This window comes from Convolutriloba macropyga, chromosome 5 (assembly GCF_964194025.1).
Source record: "Convolutriloba macropyga chromosome 5, txConMacr16.3, whole genome shotgun sequence".
Lineage (NCBI taxonomy): Eukaryota > Metazoa > Xenacoelomorpha > Acoela > Convolutidae > Convolutriloba > Convolutriloba macropyga.
The window spans coordinates 17,950,836-17,969,741 of NC_134472.1; the positions used below are offsets into that span (position 1 = coordinate 17,950,836).

Sequence of the window (18,906 nt, forward strand, 5' to 3'; positions counted from 1 at the left end):
TGCAATGTTTCGCTTGGCCGATTTTTCATGTGACCCATTTGACTATCGTCTTCAGAAGCGGGATCAAGAGGTGGCGCCCAGTTTGCATTATGTGCTCGTAGAGTTTTTCAGCTCGCTAGGCTCCAAGTATTCTATTCACAGGAACTGTTTTGGAAACTTATACTTATGGTGTGAAGGGCGCTTTTTAGAGGTTGAGGACCCCCCCCCACAGTCCCCCCAATGTTTCCCCCACCCGTCGCTGTTGCCCCCTCCACTGTTGCCCCACCCCACCAGCCCCCCCCCCCCCCCCCCACCGTGCACCCCCTCCCTCTCCCGTGGCTAGCTACTGACGAAGCCAACCGCTTGCCAGTCATTTGAAAACAATTCGACCGACGTCAGTCGGTTATGTTTTGCCGGTTACCTTTTAAAGACCGTGAAAACTTTAAATCAACTGTATTTCTAGTCAGAAATCAATTTTTTGGCTATAGAGTTGTAATTATTTAGCCAAATAATAGTTTTTGTTCTTGATACATCTGGTTTTTCTTGAGGGATGTTCTTAAAGTTATACAAAGAGATATGTGCCATAAAAATATCTCATTTGTAATCTGGTTTTAAAATTTCCTGATTTTTTATATATTCTCGTTTTGCGAAATTGGATCTACTTGTGAATTCCAAGCTGGAGGTTGGCTACCATATAGGTTTTAAAAGTGATTGCCTCAGGAAGAACAGTTGCGTAAGATTGGAATTCTGGAAGTCAACATAATGCTTTGTGAATATATTTTCCTCCCCACTCCGCAGATTCATTGGAAAATAACCCCATGCACACGTTCTTTTTCTAATATGTTAACAAGTGCTAGATAGCAACATATAATTTGTAACTTAACTTTATGAAAACATTGTTTACAACTTCAGTGATATTGGGATGTATACAATTGTACAGGTGTGCTCTCCCTATTGTTGTCTCTAACTTGAAAGGTAAAAATCAACATTCCGCATAGTTCTGTGTGTGCAAATGCTCTTATGTCAACTGATTGGTGTGATTGGTGTGTTGACAGGTGTGTTTTTCCTGTCGTGGTCAACATTCGGAGTGCTTTGGTGGACTCTGCACAATACTCAGGGACACCTGACGAAGGCAGAGCAGTGTCTGGCCAATGTGGACACCTTCTACGCAGCACTCCTCTTCTCTCTCGAGACACAGACCACCATCGGATTCGGACACAGATACGTCAACAGCAGCTGCCACTCCGCGTAAGTCACAACCCACAACGCGGCCACGTTCACAAAAGCAATTGAACCCCGCCCCCGTTGAGGCGTTAGCTCGTGGCTTTGGTTGCCAAACTGTAAAGCTACATTTAGGAAAAGCAGTTGAACCAATGACTACCTTTATTTTTGTTAGAATGCTGAACGTAAACAAACAAATGATTATGCGTAAATTATGCATAAATGAAGCGTGACATGGCTTCTATCTGTTTATATTAAACAATAGTGCAGAGAATGAGCACCAAAAAGAACATGAGGACTGTTCACAGGAAGTGTAGTAGTTTGACAGTCCAATACTGAAACATCTCGTTTCCTTTTGAGCCCTTTGAAATACGCTTTTTTGAATTTTAAATTGAACTAAGTTTCTAGTTGGCAAACTGAGTACTTTGTCCGAGCATGTCGTCGAGCTGCAGGCATTGCTGTTTTTATTAGAAAAAAATCATTCGAGCTTACTTGGACCCTTATAGCATTTCAAAACATACGAGGCGTTACAATAGAAAAAATGCATCCTGTAATTTTTATCAAAAATTTCGAAAGTTAGTGCAACAAAAACTAATTCGGTAATTGAATAAACATTGTTATCCCGGGTGACCGATCATGCAATTTTCTTTGACTTCATACTAGGCCATGAAAGATTCTTAGGTTATATATGATTTGTATGATTACTTAGTAGTCGTACAAAAATCATATATGATTTCCTGAAAATCCTAGGGGAATCATAAAAAAAATCTCAAAGCCAAGAACTGTGTAGGAACCATTTTCAGCAGAGGGCAAAAACTGTTTTGGAACTCATACAAGGTCACATAAGACAAATAAAAAGTTGACTGGTGCAAAAAATTTCTGTATAATGCAGTCAGAGGGCGTTTAAATTGATTATTTCGTATGTTTCGTATGTGTAGTCCACGCTTTAATATTTTGGTGCGCTAAAACAATAACTATCTATTGTGCGTAATTTGAAGACAATTCGAAAGTTAGATGCAATATTTCTGTGTGTTTCTATTAAATGATCATTTATAGGTATCAACTGCATTAGAAAATTTGAAAACATTACTAATAGCTGCCGTCAGCCTCTCAACGGCTATTATTATGGCGCTATCTTCTTTTTAATTCGCTTTACCTTTTGATCACGTTTTTCGTTTTACATGAGTAACGATTTTTACGTTTGACTTCTGGATTACCTCACTCACTGTTTCAACTGAATGGATTTCAAATTTTTTCACGCATTTAATTAAGCAATATGGTGAATACAGTCAACGTCAAAAGATTAAAGTTAAAAAAGACGGGATAAACCGATAAAGCCCTGTCAATTAGTCATTGAGAATTAGGTTACCAAAGTTCATTAGAGTGTTTGCTAGCGGACATTGATATTAAGCTTAATATATTTTCGGTTTAGAAGCTGAATTAAGTATGATTTCAGAATCCAACTGAAATTGCACGCTAAATTAGAACACTTTTTGACACTGAAAAAAGGAGAAAAAATTGGTCAATTTATCGTTTTTTCTCTCTTTTCTTTTTCATCCCTGGTTTGCAACAAGCGCCTTAGCGGCGGCCATTTTCCGGCAACCTGCCGATAGTATTACCGATAGTATCATACCGATAGTATTACTCTTTGAACTAGCAACCAATTTTGCGTTAAATATTTCATCGCATCGTATTTTTGAGGATCACAAATTGATGCCGGGAATCACATAAGTATAACAATTGTCGAGGAAAATTGTATGAATGAAATCGTAAATTAAAGGAAAAGAGATCCATGGTTCTTGATAATCATTCTAGCATCATAAATTATTTCCTGGTAATTATACAAGGATCATATATGATTTTATGTTAATCATACAAGGATCATCTATCATTTTTTTGGTTTCATAATAGGATGGCTCTAAGAAATCAAGTATGGTTTGCATGAAATCATGTATGATCCTTGTATGGAATAAAAAAAATCAACCAGGGATGATCTTTACGCTGCAAAAGGTTCATTTTTATGGAGTAAGTGTACGTCAAAAATTCAGCACTTTTGACCACCAATGTCCAAAGCTTTTGTTTTAAGCGTCTTGCGGTCAACAGTGAAAGTAACGAAAATTTGTTTAATATTTGCTCAGAAATGAAAATATTCGTGACGATTATCGGTCTTGCCTGGATTTGGACAAGTGGTGATACTATTGAATCATACCTGGCTTTGATTCAATAATTCGCATTTCGGTTTACGCTCACAGTCACAATTTACATTTTTTTCTTGTTATCCACGGTTAAAGCAGCTAATATGCACAATCTAATGATAATTTGTCAACAATACAAAAATGTAATTGAACTAATTGCACTCAGGGTCTAATTGCATTACTAACTGCGGGTTAACAGCGTAAAAAACCGATTTGCTTCTATCCGGATCCTGGCTCTTCACAAAATTTAGTTTGACAATTTCATCTTAAGTAAATAATGAACAAGTCCATTGATATCGCGTTTTTGGTTGCTTATTGGATTTTGTAGAAATTTTTTCGTTGCATTTATTTATCTAATTTGAGAAAAGTTTCCGTTCAGTTGAAAAGTTAAAAATTGATGCATATTTTTCACTGCTATTCACAGTGACAAAAAGTACAGATAGTGTGACGACCTGTTTATTCAATGAAAAAGACGAAGAACTTTTCAAATTTATGTACTTTTTCGCGCAAGTTTTTGCAAATCATATTGTAGAAGTTTCTAATCTCGGTTCTGCTCGTGGTAATACATTAGTTGGCTGCTGATAACTTATTTTCAAGTTTAACAGTTCAGTTGATCTGCATCCGATATTAGTTTTGCTGGGTCAAATTAACTTTCGGCCGGCTGCTTTTGAACTTTTCCATATGTTTATGCGGCAGGCGACCATTTCCTCTAGACCAATTTTGATGGAAAATAGGTGTTTCCCATTTTAGCACTAGCCGCTCTGTCTCACCTAGGCCCCCCAGGAAAGGGAATGTTAGCTATGGATTAGTAGCCTGGTGGTATATGGATTATATTGTGTCTTTTGTAGTGGCATTCATAATGTTATTTATGGATTTATTGTGTCATTCTCGCAGTTTTTCTAGCCAATTTTGTCCTGTTTGCAACCCTGCATTTTGTAACTGTTTTTCTAATGTCATGTATTTAACACTTGCTATCTGTGATTTGGGTTATTTTGACCTTGACGTATATTACTTATATGTCTCTAATGTGAACTGAGCTGAACTTTATCTTTTCAAGTCTATAATTAGATTGACATCCGATTTGATGGTACCATTTTAAAGCCACCCTCCCCCACCCTCTTCCCTGCTGCCCCCTCCCCCTCTCATGCTGCCGTAACAATGATTTCTTATGTAGCTCATGTGTTCTTTAACATAACTTGAGGGGGTGGAGGGGTGGAGGGGTTGTGGAGGAGTATAGGGGATGTGGCAAAAGAATATCCAAATTGTAGCCATCACAACTCGACCACCTTAGAAAACAAATTGGTTTCTGAAGATGATTAAAGTGTGCAGCAAAAGGCGAATATTTTTGCGCGACTATTCTAAATTGCAACTAATGGACTGTTTTTTGAAGCAACGCGAAATGCGTCACTAAAGAGGTTGTTATACACGTCGAGTGGATTAAACATGTCCGTTTTAAAATGCACTCTAATTAAGCGACGCTCAAATACATTCAAATAAAAAAAACGACGGATGACCTCTGTCAGATCCTTATGGCCATAATTTTGTTCACTTTACTAAACTTTCAGAATGATCATTATAATCTGGGCGGAGAACTTGAACAAATGCCAAATTAGCCCGCCAATAGGTGGAAGAGGGGGAGGATGGGGGATTTTCCTCCTCCTCTTAGATAACCCTCCTTAAACTTGCAGTCATATGGGGATTTTGCTCTCACGATTTCAAAGACTCGATTTCAAAGACATGAAATAACCCCCATCGCCACAAAAAGTTGTGAACAAAACAGATGCACCAATAATTCTTTATCGCGAAAATTTCGATGCGTTTTATATGAACTGATAGCGTTGCGTGAATCACAAACAAAGTAGACACCAGTAACATGTTGAATATAGCATTAAAAAGAGCAATTTTAAATTAGAAGGAGGGAAAAACTGTTCAACAATATTTTCAAGTGCATCTGCTTTGTTTTACACGCTCAAGGAAAACCAGCGTGAACACTTTCAACTCAGCTGAAAACAATTGACGCCATTCACAGTTTGCCTAAATGTTACAGACTAGACAAACGTGTTCAATCTTTAATTCTACTAAGAAAAAAAGTAAACTGGTGACATTTTTGACAGAAATTTAATATTTGCTCACCGTTATTGTAATACAAGTTTGTCGCTGGACGTTTCAAGTTGACAAGAAATGGAAACTGCTGTCATATAATGACGTATGATTTTTTTTCAGAGAACTTAAATAATTCTGGGGATGAATTTCTTGTTAAATGCTCACCTACGAAGTTTGTTGCAGATATACTTTCAAAAACAAAAGTAAATTTTCGGGCTTGAATAAATCAGTTTCAAACACGATATGGAAAAAATATTTCCACAGCACAAGTTTTAATTAATCAAAATTAGATTTTGCTGATGAATTTGCAAACGTAAAATGTAGAAAATAGTTCGTTAGCTAATCAGCACTAATTCGATGCGAATTGATCGGCGCTCTAAAGTTTGGAGCAACTATAGATTAAGTTGCAAGGAAATAACACTGCCAAAATAATGTTCAAAAAATTTTGGAAATTGTTAATTACAAATTGATTTCAATTTTTGCCTAGAATAAGTCAAATTCTCTTCTTGACGGCTTCTGAGACGGCTAATAATTGGAATAAAAAAAACGATTTTAAAATGATCTTCAATGTCTTTGACCTCTAAAGATTCGAATTTTGTACCACAGAAGCCGGAAAAAAATAGATTTTAGCACCAAAAACTGGCTTTGTATTCAATTTTTTTTCAATTTATGAACGCTTCTCGCTGATTAAATGGAAGTTTCACGCAATTTAACAAAAACATTGCTGAGGGTGTTCAAGTTTGATTTGTTATCTTGAAACTTCTAATGTTTTTAAACAGTGTTTTAGTATAGTCCTGGTGATCTTTTGTATCCAATTTTTTGTTCTGCAGCTTTTTTGCCAGACAAACAAGACGTTTGGCGGCTTTTCGTCACGAAAAATGGGATAAATTGGTAATTCGAGAGTTTTTATTTCTTTTAAGTTTCTGAACATTTCTCCAGCAGCTTTAGATTTAATTGCATCTAAGAAAGCGATTAAACAAAGCTACCGAGGAGATATAAGTTTGCCGCGTTAGGAGCACTTCATGGAAGTTTTGGACTTCTATATTTAATTAAAAGGGCTGCTAATCAACATGAAAATAAAATACCTCAACTGAGAATTAAAATATGATAGAATCGATTTAAAACACTTCGCTCTATTTGTACAATTTTGGAGGGCGATGAAATTAATAACTGAAAATTATGATGTTTCCACAGAAAATTCAGAACTGCCTAGAATTTTACGCCTACAAAACTTTTTTTAATTATGAATGCCTATATATTGATCGAAATATAGAGTTTTTAAAAAATGTTAAGTTTTTCCAAATAATGTGTTATTTTTTAACTTTTAGAGTTTCTGATATCTTTCATTGTATACTTATGTACTTCTGAGATAATTCATTGTATACTTATACTAATATTTACTGTATAATTGTATTGTATACCTCCGCTATCAGTGTTGCAAGGGATCTTTTTGAAGTTAATCACTCATGAGTTTTTTTGCATAACGCCACAGAGGAATGCCCAAATCGTGAAAACGATAAAATCTGCCCACTCTGTTTATCTTTTTGCCGCGTTGAATTTTCTAAGTTAATAATTGAAAAAAACAACAATAGGGCAAAAAATAAATATTTAGGCAAAATTTGAAGGGAATTACGCAACCCGTGTTCACAAACAGATTCGAAAAACTATATCAGTTTAATTATATCATTTTGGCACTCAGCGTAACTTGTTTCCGCGCTGCATGTATCGCACTGGGCGTATCTATAATCCGCAATTGTGCCCCTTGTTAGAATTTAATTTTTTTTAATTGATAGCAATCAAGAATTGTTAAAAATGGTTTAAAGGTTAATAATATGAAATTGAGGTCTCAAATTTGCCACAGCATATTTTGTTTTGAATTGTCGGTCTGAAAACTTAACTGACATCACCACACACACACACTCACAAATCTTTTTTATATTGATGGATGATATACCATAAGGCTCAAATTTACCAGAAAGTTTTTATTTCTGGGATTAACATCACCATACACTCCAAAAGAATTTTTGTTTTGAGAGATTTTTCAGGGAAAAGTTTGATCATACAGGCTAAGAAATGTTATTATTTTGATTCGATAAAGGTTTTTATTCCAAGGTATTTTTCAAAAAAAAAAATCAACTGTACTTAATGATTGAATAACGTTGTTTTAAAACCGGGTGATTTGCACGTTTTTCTGGTTATTTGTTGACAAAACTGAAAAAGTAAAGAAAGCAATAAATTGAAGTCCGAAATGCCGATAAACTAAAAGGAATTCAATTTTTTAAAAATTGAAATAATCAGCATATAGTATAAAGACAAGGTTTGTTAACATTGGTTGAAACAACAATTTTCGTATTAATTGCAGCGCATTGATAGACAGATTGGTATTTTTTTGAATCCTATATGTTGTATTTTTTTGAACCGTTTTTGCATGCTTAAATAATAAAGCTGAATTTACTTTTGCATGCTCAAAAGCGCGCCTTAAGTTATACCTGATTGCAGATTGCATATATATTTAATGCGAAAAATAGTCACCTAACTTAGCAAAAGTGTACTACCAGTTTTGCCACCTAGTTGCGAATTTGAAAGTTTCTGAACTGCACAAAAACGGCGGAACTGCTTTGGAGAAAAATAGGTACTAAGCTTGTGTCCCTATTTGGCTCATTTTTTGTATGTATTTTCCGAGAGGCCTTTGCTGAAGCGGAAATTTTGGGGTATACCTGTGCTCCGTAATGGGGTTTAATTGACACGTTTTTGTCGTGGAATGTAATTACTCTAACCTTTGAGAACAGTGACAGTGAGCTTGCACAGAACTTACAATGTCCTGTCAATGATTTCCACTTTTGCTCAAAAATATGCATTATTGTCAAATATGACGAAGATTTCAATTTTTTTTCGAAAATTTGTAATAGCTTGGCTTGCTGTCACTGCTGTCCAGCACACACGTTTTCAACTCCTATCATGAAACATGATTTCAGTTTATACCCTAATCTTCGAGTAATTTTACACTATTAATTTTATTCCTTGCACCGTAACAAATAAATTTACTGACGTCAATGCTAATATTTAATGCGTACATTGATCTTGAAACAATCTAACTAGCAATCTAAAGATCCTTCCAAGTAATTTTTATAGAAGCTAGATTTTTTTTTTGCGTAATAGCAGCGGAAGAGAATTAGAACACAGCGGCCTGTTCTCAGCAGCCTTTTTAATATTATCCTTTCGTTTCGGACATTTTTTCATGAACCGCTCTTTTTGCTATCCAGGGCCCTAGTGACACTGTAAATCAGTACTTAATCAGCATATCCCAATTGTAGATAGAAGATTCAGTACTGATTCATGGTCGCCCATTGAACAAAAATAATACAAGAATAGATTTCAACTGAAATGCATGCGAGTTTTGTTGTCGAGTAGTGTGACTGCCATGCTCAATTATGCATCACAATTTATGAACCGAAGAGATAAATTTCCTAAAAGGTGGGAATCATTGTCAGAATTGAGGAGCGTTATGGCGCCCTGAAAACTAAAATTAGCTGTTTGTTGCCAATTAATCAGTTTTCTCAATTAGTTTTCAACAATATTATTTTAAGCAGGTAATTTTAATTCTATAAACTTGGATGTAAATTTCACCATTCAAAAGACATACATGTATACAACTACTAATGTAAATCAAATGGTATAATTTTAATTGTTCCCACATTTTTTTTTTGAAAAAAAAGAGAAATTCGTGCCAGCCTAGTTTATGCCAGAATCTGCGACGCATTTTTTTCATTTTTGTTTACAAAATTTATGAAAAGTTTTTTTTCCATGAGCCTATGTAGTATCTTCTTTATAATTTTCCATTTTGTACGCCTAGTTTTTGAATGCTGAGAAAAAACTGCTGTTCGAACTTTAAGTCCATTTTCTTGACAGACATTCAAAAACAATATATTGTTTCAAAATAAAATATTAAGTTTCTCATGCAGACAGAGAAAAAATATAGATCTGCAGTTAAATTTTTCTGCATTCCGATGTGATTGAGAAAAAAATAACGAGAGTACAGGTTTGTGAGGGGTTTATGCCGTGGTCGATAACACGGGTCAAAGAATTCAATAAATTGATTTTCTATTTTCATCAACATTTCATGAGAATCATATATGGCTTGGGTACAATCGAGTTCATTAGTTGGAGGTCGTTGGATGTTAGAATCAGTTTTCTGTTGGTGGGAGAATTTACTTCTGACATATGATGGATAGGTCAATAAGAAAATGATAGCGCCAAAACAAAATTAAAATTGAGTTTAGTTTTGTGACCATTACTTATCGACGCAGCAATAAAGTTCGTCAGGTAAGTTCTTCTTTCGTTCTTCGAAACTTTAATAAAGAAAACTTCTAAGTTTCTTGATGTTTCTTTAAAACCATCACATCCTCCCTCTTTTTTTAAGCAAGTTTATGGGTATACGTTCTCCAAATCTGTCGGGTTGTTTTCTGTTTCTTATTGATGTTCGTGAAGGCTCTGAGGCTTCAGGTTGTTGGTGCTCTGCAGATGATGTGGCTGCAGAAAATTCATCTTGAAGTGAAGGTCCCACATCTGTGTTCTGAAGTTGTTGTTCTGATTGAGATATGGTCTCCTCAACTGCTGTTTCAGTTTTCACATTGTCGTCGTCTAGTCTCGCAATTTGGTTGTCGCTCATTAGAATATTCCTTGCTGAGTTTTTGGTCTGTATGAAAGATGTGCTTGAGCCCTTCCTGATGATGAAGTTGGCAGGAACTGTCTTTGTCTTTTCGTTGGCTTTGATTAGAATGGGTTCGCACAAGTCGAAATCTGCTATTGCTGGTAGTCTAGCTCTGCGTCCCAACAAGAGTTCAACTGGAGTTTTGCCTCTCGTCTTTGAAGTCTTGCAATGTGTCATCAGTGTCCTTTGCAGGAATGCTCCAAATGACACATTAAGGTTAGGACTCCACGCTTGAAGTGCACGCTTCACTGTCTGAACTGCTCTTTCAGCTAGTCCATTAGCGCTTGGATGATAGATGGTTGATTCCATTTTCTTAATTCCCAGTGATTTACACCACTGTTTAAGGTCACCACCTACAAATTCAGGACCATTATCAGATACTAAAGTTTTTGGTACTCCGAATCTTGCAAAGATTTGACTAAGATATTTTTTAACTGTTTCTGATGTTCTATTTCGTGCGGGGAAAGCTTCTATCCAGCTAGAACCCGCGTCAACAATTACTAAGATATTGCCTTGGTCCTTAACATAAGCCCAGTCTTTGTAGACTCGTTCCCAAACGTCGGCTTTTGGCCACGTAGAGACTGTTTTTTCCCAGGCTAGGCCTGTTCATTTGACAATTCTTACATTTATTAACAACGTGTTGAACGTCTTGGGTAACGCCAGGCCACCATGCTAACATTCTGACTGATGCCTCAGTTGCATTCTTCCCGGGATGTGTCCCATGCGTTTTTGTCAAAACCAAGTGTCGTAGTTTGGGTGGGATGAAAGGAACAACACCTCTGAAGATGATTCCATTATGTAAAGTAAGTGCATCTTTCTGTTGTTCGAATCCTTTTTCCGCTTCTGAACATTGTTTCCAATTGCCGCCTTTGATTCGTTTCAATATGTCCTGGAAGAGTCTGTTTGTTCCAAGTTCAGTTTTGATTTCTGCTTGGGTCACCAAATCACTCTGGGCGAAGTAGATGTTATTGATTGCGAAGCACACTCGATCGTTGTCCGATTCGTCTTCATCAAAATCCATTCTGCTCAATGCACCTGCATGGGGTATCTGCTCTCCTGGTGTATACTTCAACTTATAGTCGAAACCCATTAGAGCTATTGCCCATCTTGTGATTCTCGCTGATGCTGTCATCGGGATCTCCTCGTCTTGTGCAAAGAGATATTTGAGTGGTTTGTGGTCATTACGTAGGGTAAATCGTCTTCCAAGAATGAGTTGCTTAATTCTTGTTACCACAAACATAATTGCCAGTGTTTCCCGTTCTATATTCGAGTAGTTTTGCTCCACTGGAGTCAATTTTTGTAATACATATACGACTGGATGTCCTTCTTGCAAAAGAACCCCGCCAAGGGTTTTCTCAGAGGCGTCAGAAGTAACTGTTGCTTCTTTTTATAGACTATATGGCTGTACTAGTGGGTTAGCACATAATTTATTTTTTATGTTTTCAAAGGTTTTTTGTTGCATTTTGTCCCATGAGAAATCGCTATGTCTCATGTTATTTAAGGTTAGCAATTTTGTTGCCAAATCAGGAATCATTCTGCCGTAAAAATTAGCTAACCCAACAAACGATTCGAGTTGTTTCTTGTTAGTTGGCGTTTTTGCATTATTTATTTTTTCAACATGTTTGGGATCTGGTGCTATTTCCTCTTTTGAAATGGAGTATCCCAAAATGCTAACGCTATTGATTGGTTGTGAGTTAGATTTTTTCTCATTAATAGTGAAATTTTTCTCACGTAGTCGACGCTTGACTGCAAGCATTCTCTTGTCGAACTGCTCCTTGGAAGTTCTATACACCAATATTGCAACACCTTTGATTCCTTTGAGTATTGATTCGAGGCAATTCTGGAAGATTGAAGAAGAGGGTTTCAATCCTTGAGGTAGTCGGCACATCTTGAACAGTCCCTGAGATGTGTTGATTGTGCATATATCTTTTGCTTCATCGTCAAGTTCAGTTTGATAGTAGGCATCTGAGAGGCCGATTTTGCCAAAGTATGAGGCCCCATGTAGGTTGTGGACGATCGTCTCCATGTCTGGTATTGGGTAGTCCTCATACATGACCTTGCCATTGATGTGCACTTTCAAGTCCACGCAAAGTCTCAGTTCTCCACTCTACTTTCTCCGCCACACCACTGGAGATTCATTAGTGACTCCTCCTAGCTGTACCGATTCAAAGATGCCTTGTCGGACCATTTGTTCCAGCTTCTCTGTGATCTTGCCTTGAAGAGGTAGAAGTATTTTTCTGGCTTTGCAAAACATTGGCTGTGTTCCTGGTATCGGCTTCACATGAGCTTTGTAACCCTTCACAGCAGGTAGGTGCTCGGCTGTGATGTTGTTCACACCGTGCTTGGGTAGAAGGTCTATACCAAGTGGTCCAAATTCTTTATCAGACTCCACAACTGCTAGTTGTTTTTGCGTGAGACTGCTTCCGTTCCACTCAACGTCACAAGTAAGTGATCCCAGAAGCTTTAATTGATGGCCATCATAAGCTTCAAGATGTCTTATCTTTGAATCCAACTGTGGATTAACAATCTCAGTCCATATTATTGATGACATCACTGTGCTATCTGCACCTGTGTCTACCTGCATTTTTACATTGCAGTTTTTTATTGAGATATATTCCCAAGTCACAGACATGCTAAAGATTTGTTCTTTAGAATAAAACATTCCCATTTCCGATGCTGGAGATACTTGCTCTGAAGAAACATTTTCTTCTTCGCAAAAGTTATTCTGTTTATTGTACTTACCTGAATTTGGTTGGTGTTAGCTTCTATACATTTTTGAGAAGTGTCCCACCTTTTCACAGGTGTTGCATTTTTTACTTAGCACTGGAAGAGTTCTAAAAGAGTGTGGCTTACCTCCAAACCTAGTCCACGTTTTGTTGCTTTTATTAGCCATAATTTTTTCATTTGGTTTCCGAAAGGTCTTTTTGAAGTTGAACCCAACTTCTTCTTCTTTCACAGTAAAGGGCTTATTACCTGATGAAGAACTTTCAAAAGCCATTGCTTGACTTCGCAACTGTAAGCTCTCGGTTATTTCAGTAACGGACATTGCTGGTTTTTATTTAATGCCGTCTAGTAGTCTAAGTTTTGCTTCAGGGTCCCTCAAACCTGAGATAAACTTTAGTTTTACCAACTCCTCCTCGGGGTTGGCCGCTGTTTTCAGTTTTTTCAAAGTCACAGTAGCGTGCTGCTTCTCTAAGACGTGCTAGGAAGTCGTCGTCTGCTCCTACACCTTGCTCCTCGTCGTCTTACTCTCCTACATCTTGTTTTACGGACAAAAATTTAGCCCTTTCTGCCATTACTACTCTCTCTTTAGGAGAAATATAATTCTGAATCGCCAATTTGATGTCTTTATACGGAGTGTCTATCAAATTCCTAGGACTCATTAGACTCCTAAGTTTAATAATGGCATCTTACCCGCACACACTAAGGAAGAGATTGGTTACCTGTAGGTCCTGTACAGTACTATCGGTGTTGAACTTGACCTCTTTCTTCTCTGCGCGACATTTCGCCACAAAAAACATAATCCACGCAGTAGCTGATTCTGCATTCTGTAAATCCAAAATCTGTCTGTCTGTAGCTGGTCTGGACAACATTGTCGTGGTCGATAACACGGGTCAAAGATTTCAATAAGTTGAATTTCAAATTAAATTTTGAACTGAAAATAAACAAAAAATAGCTTGTATTTGTAGTAGTGATCTATGCGAAAATATACAGAGAAAATTTAGATTAGCTAATATTATTTCACATGATTGGTATGTGAATAGATCTTAACTCCGAATCCGGGAGGTAATTTTCTATTCTCATCAACATTTCATGAGAACCATATATGGCTTGGGTATAATCGTCGAGTTCATTAGTTGGAGGTCGGTGGATGTTAGAATCAGGTTTCTGTTGGTGGGAGAATTCACTTCTGACATATGATGGATAGGTCAATAAGATAATGATAGCGCCAAAACAAAATTAAAATTGAGTTTTGTTTTGTGACCATTACTTATCGACACTGCAATAAAGTTCGTCAGGTAAGTTTCGTTCTTTGAAACTTTAATAAAGAAAATTTCTAAGTTTCTGGATGTTTCTTTGAAACAATCACAGTTTATAAACATAATTTGTTTGACTTTAACTTTTTATCTGTTGTGCTGAGTTTTTGCCAATTCAGAAATGTTTGTGCTTGTGTAATATCCCTGTTTTGCTTTTCAAAAAGTCCTCAAATACTGTTGATCAAGTAACCTGAGTTTGTTAATCAGACTCACTCACGAACGAAAGCAAAGCTTTTTGGAAATTAATTAGCTATTTTCTCTGATAGCATTTTTTTCAGCTAGATTAAGAAGATAATTTCAAGACAAAACGCTCGGACTGTAAACTTTCGTTAAAAGTCATTGCAATTTTTAATCGATCGGTAAATAGTATTTTTAATTCGTGCAGAGAATATTTACTTCATGCAAATTTTTGACGATCTGAGAGTTTATGGTTTTCATAGGGACAAGATTGAGCAAACTCTCTAGGACCAGGCGACCATTTGTGACAGTTACTTCTAATTTCTCTTCAATTTTTTTTATCAATTCAAATCTTTAAAAACTTTGATCTTGCAATCCCAAGAACGCCCTTACGTTTGCAAAAGTTTGAGGCAGTCTATTCCATTTTGGGGTGGTATTCGGCCGCAGGCAGAAAGAGCTGAGAGAGAATCGTTAAAGTTCATTTGTTGAAAATCTGACAGGTTCCAACTAATCGAATCAAATACCTTGGTGAGCCAGTGACTGGCCTGGGTGAGCCAGTACTATTCGTTGTGTTCGAAATGTTTTCAGTTTAAGCACTTAGTTTTTGAGAAATATTTTAGCTACATTTGTCGAGTTGAGCTCAAGTTTTACATTTTGAACATCATGCAGATATTTCAGAGATAAACATTTGGAGTTTTTATCGACTGGTTTCCATTGCTGACAACAAAAACAGCATTAATTGGATAACTTTTGAAATAAGTGTCATGAAATTTCTCTTCCGATTATGAGGAGCCTGAAAACGGAATCTGTCGTCTAATGGCGATCTCTCTGGTGCTTTGCTTTTATAAGGTTTGATCAAGTGTTTAAGTGCTTTATTGATCCTGAAAAGACACCAGTAAACAATTTATTATTATTATGATTATCATTAATTGGGCATATCCTATCCTTTTAATCCTTATTCTTATTCAGACCATTTTCTTATATTGAGTATGTGAATATGTGTTTAAGTGTGATGTTGCTGTGGGTGCAGATGATGGTGTCTCTTGTGTTGGACAGTACCATGATTGCCATCATTCTCTCCAAAATAACCCACCCCAAGTGGAGACAGTCCACCATATACTTCAGTGATGCCCTCTGCATATCCAAACGGGACGACGAGTAAGTACACCCCCCCCCCCCCACAATTCTTCTCTTTATTTATCTGTCTGTTTATTGATATTAAAAGCAATACCATGGTTTTCATCATTTGTTTCTCTGCAACGATTTCACACGATGAAATCAGTTTTTTTTTGGTTATTGCGATAATATCAATACTTTGGTATTTCTTCCGCGTCCAAAAAAACATGAGGCCAACAGCTTTCTTTTTTCTCTGCTGTCCTTTTTCTGTCTTTATCAAATTAATCTTCATACTTTAGACTGTCTTTTCCCTGAGCATTATTGCTCTTTTTTGGTAACTAACGTTATTTGAAAGTGTTTGAGAGTATCTGAGTTTTTAAAGTGGTACCAACATTGCCGCCAAGATTGGTCAAACCTGGATAAGTGATATATTATAGCTCATATTCTCACATATACAGCGTCAGGGGCTGGAATGTGAGCCATTATCAATTGGGCTGTGAATCACCCTCTTAACTTCTTGGTATCGCACCACCGTCATTTTGCTTAATGTCAACAAGCCACCATTTTATATATTTTACTCCTGATGGATAAATCAGTTTAATTCTATATAACCCGAAGTTTTGATAATATACCGAAACCATACATATCGACCATTTCGTAGTTTTCAAGATATCACAGGAATTTGATGATATTTCTTGCTAGAGGATGCATATTCCTACAATATTTATCAAGATCAATAATGTCTCAGATCATGAATATCCTAATGTTTAATAATGAGTCGAACCAGTCCAGACTTTGCTTCACTCCTGCGGAATTATGAACCCGTAACTTTTGAGCAAAGAATGTCTCTTGCCCTCGGAGGCGCCTTCTTATACCTCATTTAACAATAAATTCAACCGCTTGATTGAGTTCGACTCAATTTAAATGTAATTAAAGTCTTCTCTGCCTAACCCGAGTTCCTAATACAATATGGTCAGTTCTTGTGGGTTTCTCAGGTCAAATCCCGGTCCTTTTGAAAAAATTTCTCCGCTGCCGACTATTCTGATTGTCAGACGAACTTTTGGAACATTTCTAACATCGTTATTGGCATGAGATCAAATTTGTCCATCTGAATAAAAGTTTCTGTTGGCTCACACAATCATTCATCCAAAAGATTGTTCCAATATTTCAAAGAATTGGGGGAAAAATACTTTATGCAAGACTTGCTTATTTTCTCCCGACCAAATCAAAAATTTACGCATTCAGGCCAAATCGGCCCATCCTATGGTCCTTACTATAAGTAATTCCATATTAGAGATATTTAGACGTAGATTTTCAAGAATATTTATTGCCCCAGAAAATCGGAAATAGCATTTTTCAAATTTTTGGGCGCAAGGTGCCAATGTTGATCTCCTTTGGGAGGACGGGGCATTGCTAACTATCCATTTGCTAACGAAGTAAATTGTATTGGAGGCTACAAAAATGCCTACCAATTAGATATTGATAATGATAATTCAAGGTACCATTTGATGCCAGCACCTGTTACTTTACAACCGCCAAAAAATTCTCTTCAAGAGTTGTTAGTTCTGTTCAAAAATTTACCGGTTGCGAATCACAACGTGCCGGAATTTACACACCAAATCAACTAAAGTTTTTTTTTGGGACAATATCTTGCATTCGGAAGCATCAAAATCAGTTTTAACAAAAATTTCAAGAGAAGTTCTAGAAGGAAGAAGTATAGACTACTCTCAAAAAGATATTTATGCGTCCGCGATGGGCATAAATAGACAAATTTATCTAGACTCTCTACTCTCACCTACATTTTTTACCGAGCAGTTCAAAGGCACTTTTGGAATTATCACTTTCTATTTGGAAAAAATTGGAGTTTATTTTGCTTGTTTCTTGTGCATAAAATTCCTTACTGATGTAATTGTAACTATCATAAGAGCGTTCGAAATCCACAAGATATCCAACAAAACAATGGGTTTTTGGAAAATTCTATTAGGAGCAAATTATAATCTTTGTATCTTATCGTTCTTTTCATCGGTATTGAAACCTACAAGTCAGAATCGGAAACCAAAATTTTGAGCTTTTAGCCGTATACTATGTTTCCGCTATAAGTATAATGACTTTCGCGAAAAAACCCATGACAAATACTTACAGACTTTTAACTATTTTCATTACTCATCCTCAGTTCGCCGAATTCACCATTTTTCTAGCTTAAAAAAAGAACTCGATATTTCAAGTACAACATCCAATCTACATTGTTTAAGTATCATTCTAAACTATGATATTTGCCGTTAACAATAAATTTGTAGAGTTACAAAAAATTCAACGATCTTTTGATGCATACCCAACTCCTGTACCTACTATGCTAGTAACACTCAAAGAAATCCAAAGTGAAAAAATTTGTTTAATAAGTATTAATCCTCTCTCAGTTCATTGGAAATTCTTCTTCTTTATTCTAGAAAATCCAAACTGTGTACCTCACAATATTTATTTTGATCTGCAAAAAAGTGATTCTTGTCAAAACGATATCATTTCTAAAGAACTGGAAACAATTAACAATTAAAAAACAGCAATGATCTTCTCATACCAGAATTGCCTTGTACAAATTCAATTTTTTTGAAAAATCATTCGTCACAACAAAATTTAACAGAGTAATACCACAACTAATACTCCATTTCGAATATTTAAACACTTGGACTGATGGAACCATTTCCTTAACACCATCTTCCCCCTATTGGACATTCTTTATAAAAATATCCCAAGTTTTAAATGGTTCTAAAATCCCTTTTAATTTAGATCTTTTATAATGCTGTTCCACTTTGGTGAGCGCCTAGTCAAAGTAGAGTCCCTCGAGAGATCATTCATTGAAACTCCCACTGCAGAAATAAAACCCTGTATAATCAAACATTATACTGACTACGAACGTGGATGCAAGGGTTCTACTCGAGTCACCATGGGAATGATGCACTGGGAATTCTTTCTAGCACTCATTGATATCGAAGAGCACTTGCCAGTCAACTTGGGCGCTCTTCAGTAAAGTAATTTGTTTCACATAGCTTTCTCTCCCCAAAAATTATTTTTTTTCGCCCTGCTCATTATTTTTCTCCTTTTTTTCTAATCAATTTGGTCCTTTTCCCTCATTTCTTTCCAAATTGTTAAAAATAAAATGATTTTGTTCATTGGTAAGGAAAAAGTTAAAATTGTTAAAGCAGAAAGATGATTTACTACCTGTTTCATACAGTATAAAACATGTATCAAAATAACTTATATGTTCCTAAGCACAGGTACCAATAATCATTATTACATCTATCCAAACGAGAAACACTGGAATTTCTTTTTTGCTATTGCAGATTTAAATGTAACTATCCCCAAAGAACTT

The 18,906-nt window shown here is 36.3% G+C and overlaps 2 protein-coding genes across 2 annotated transcripts in view; both read left to right on the forward strand.

The window, feature by feature from the left end:
- Positions 1 to 18,906, forward strand: part of LOC142339191 (ruvB-like 2) — a 510,084-nt gene that overhangs the window by 311,502 nt on the left and 179,676 nt on the right. The gene's annotated exons all lie outside the window — the stretch shown is intronic.
- The window catches only part of LOC142340296 (G protein-activated inward rectifier potassium channel 3-like), a 102,031-nt gene that overhangs the window by 14,323 nt on the left and 68,802 nt on the right, over positions 1 to 18,906 (forward strand). The window contains exons 4-5 of the mRNA XM_075390870.1: positions 978 to 1,227; positions 15,432 to 15,581. Coding sequence (XP_075246985.1) covers positions 978 to 1,227; positions 15,432 to 15,581 — 400 coding nt within the window. The remainder of the gene's footprint in view (positions 1 to 977; positions 1,228 to 15,431; positions 15,582 to 18,906) is intronic.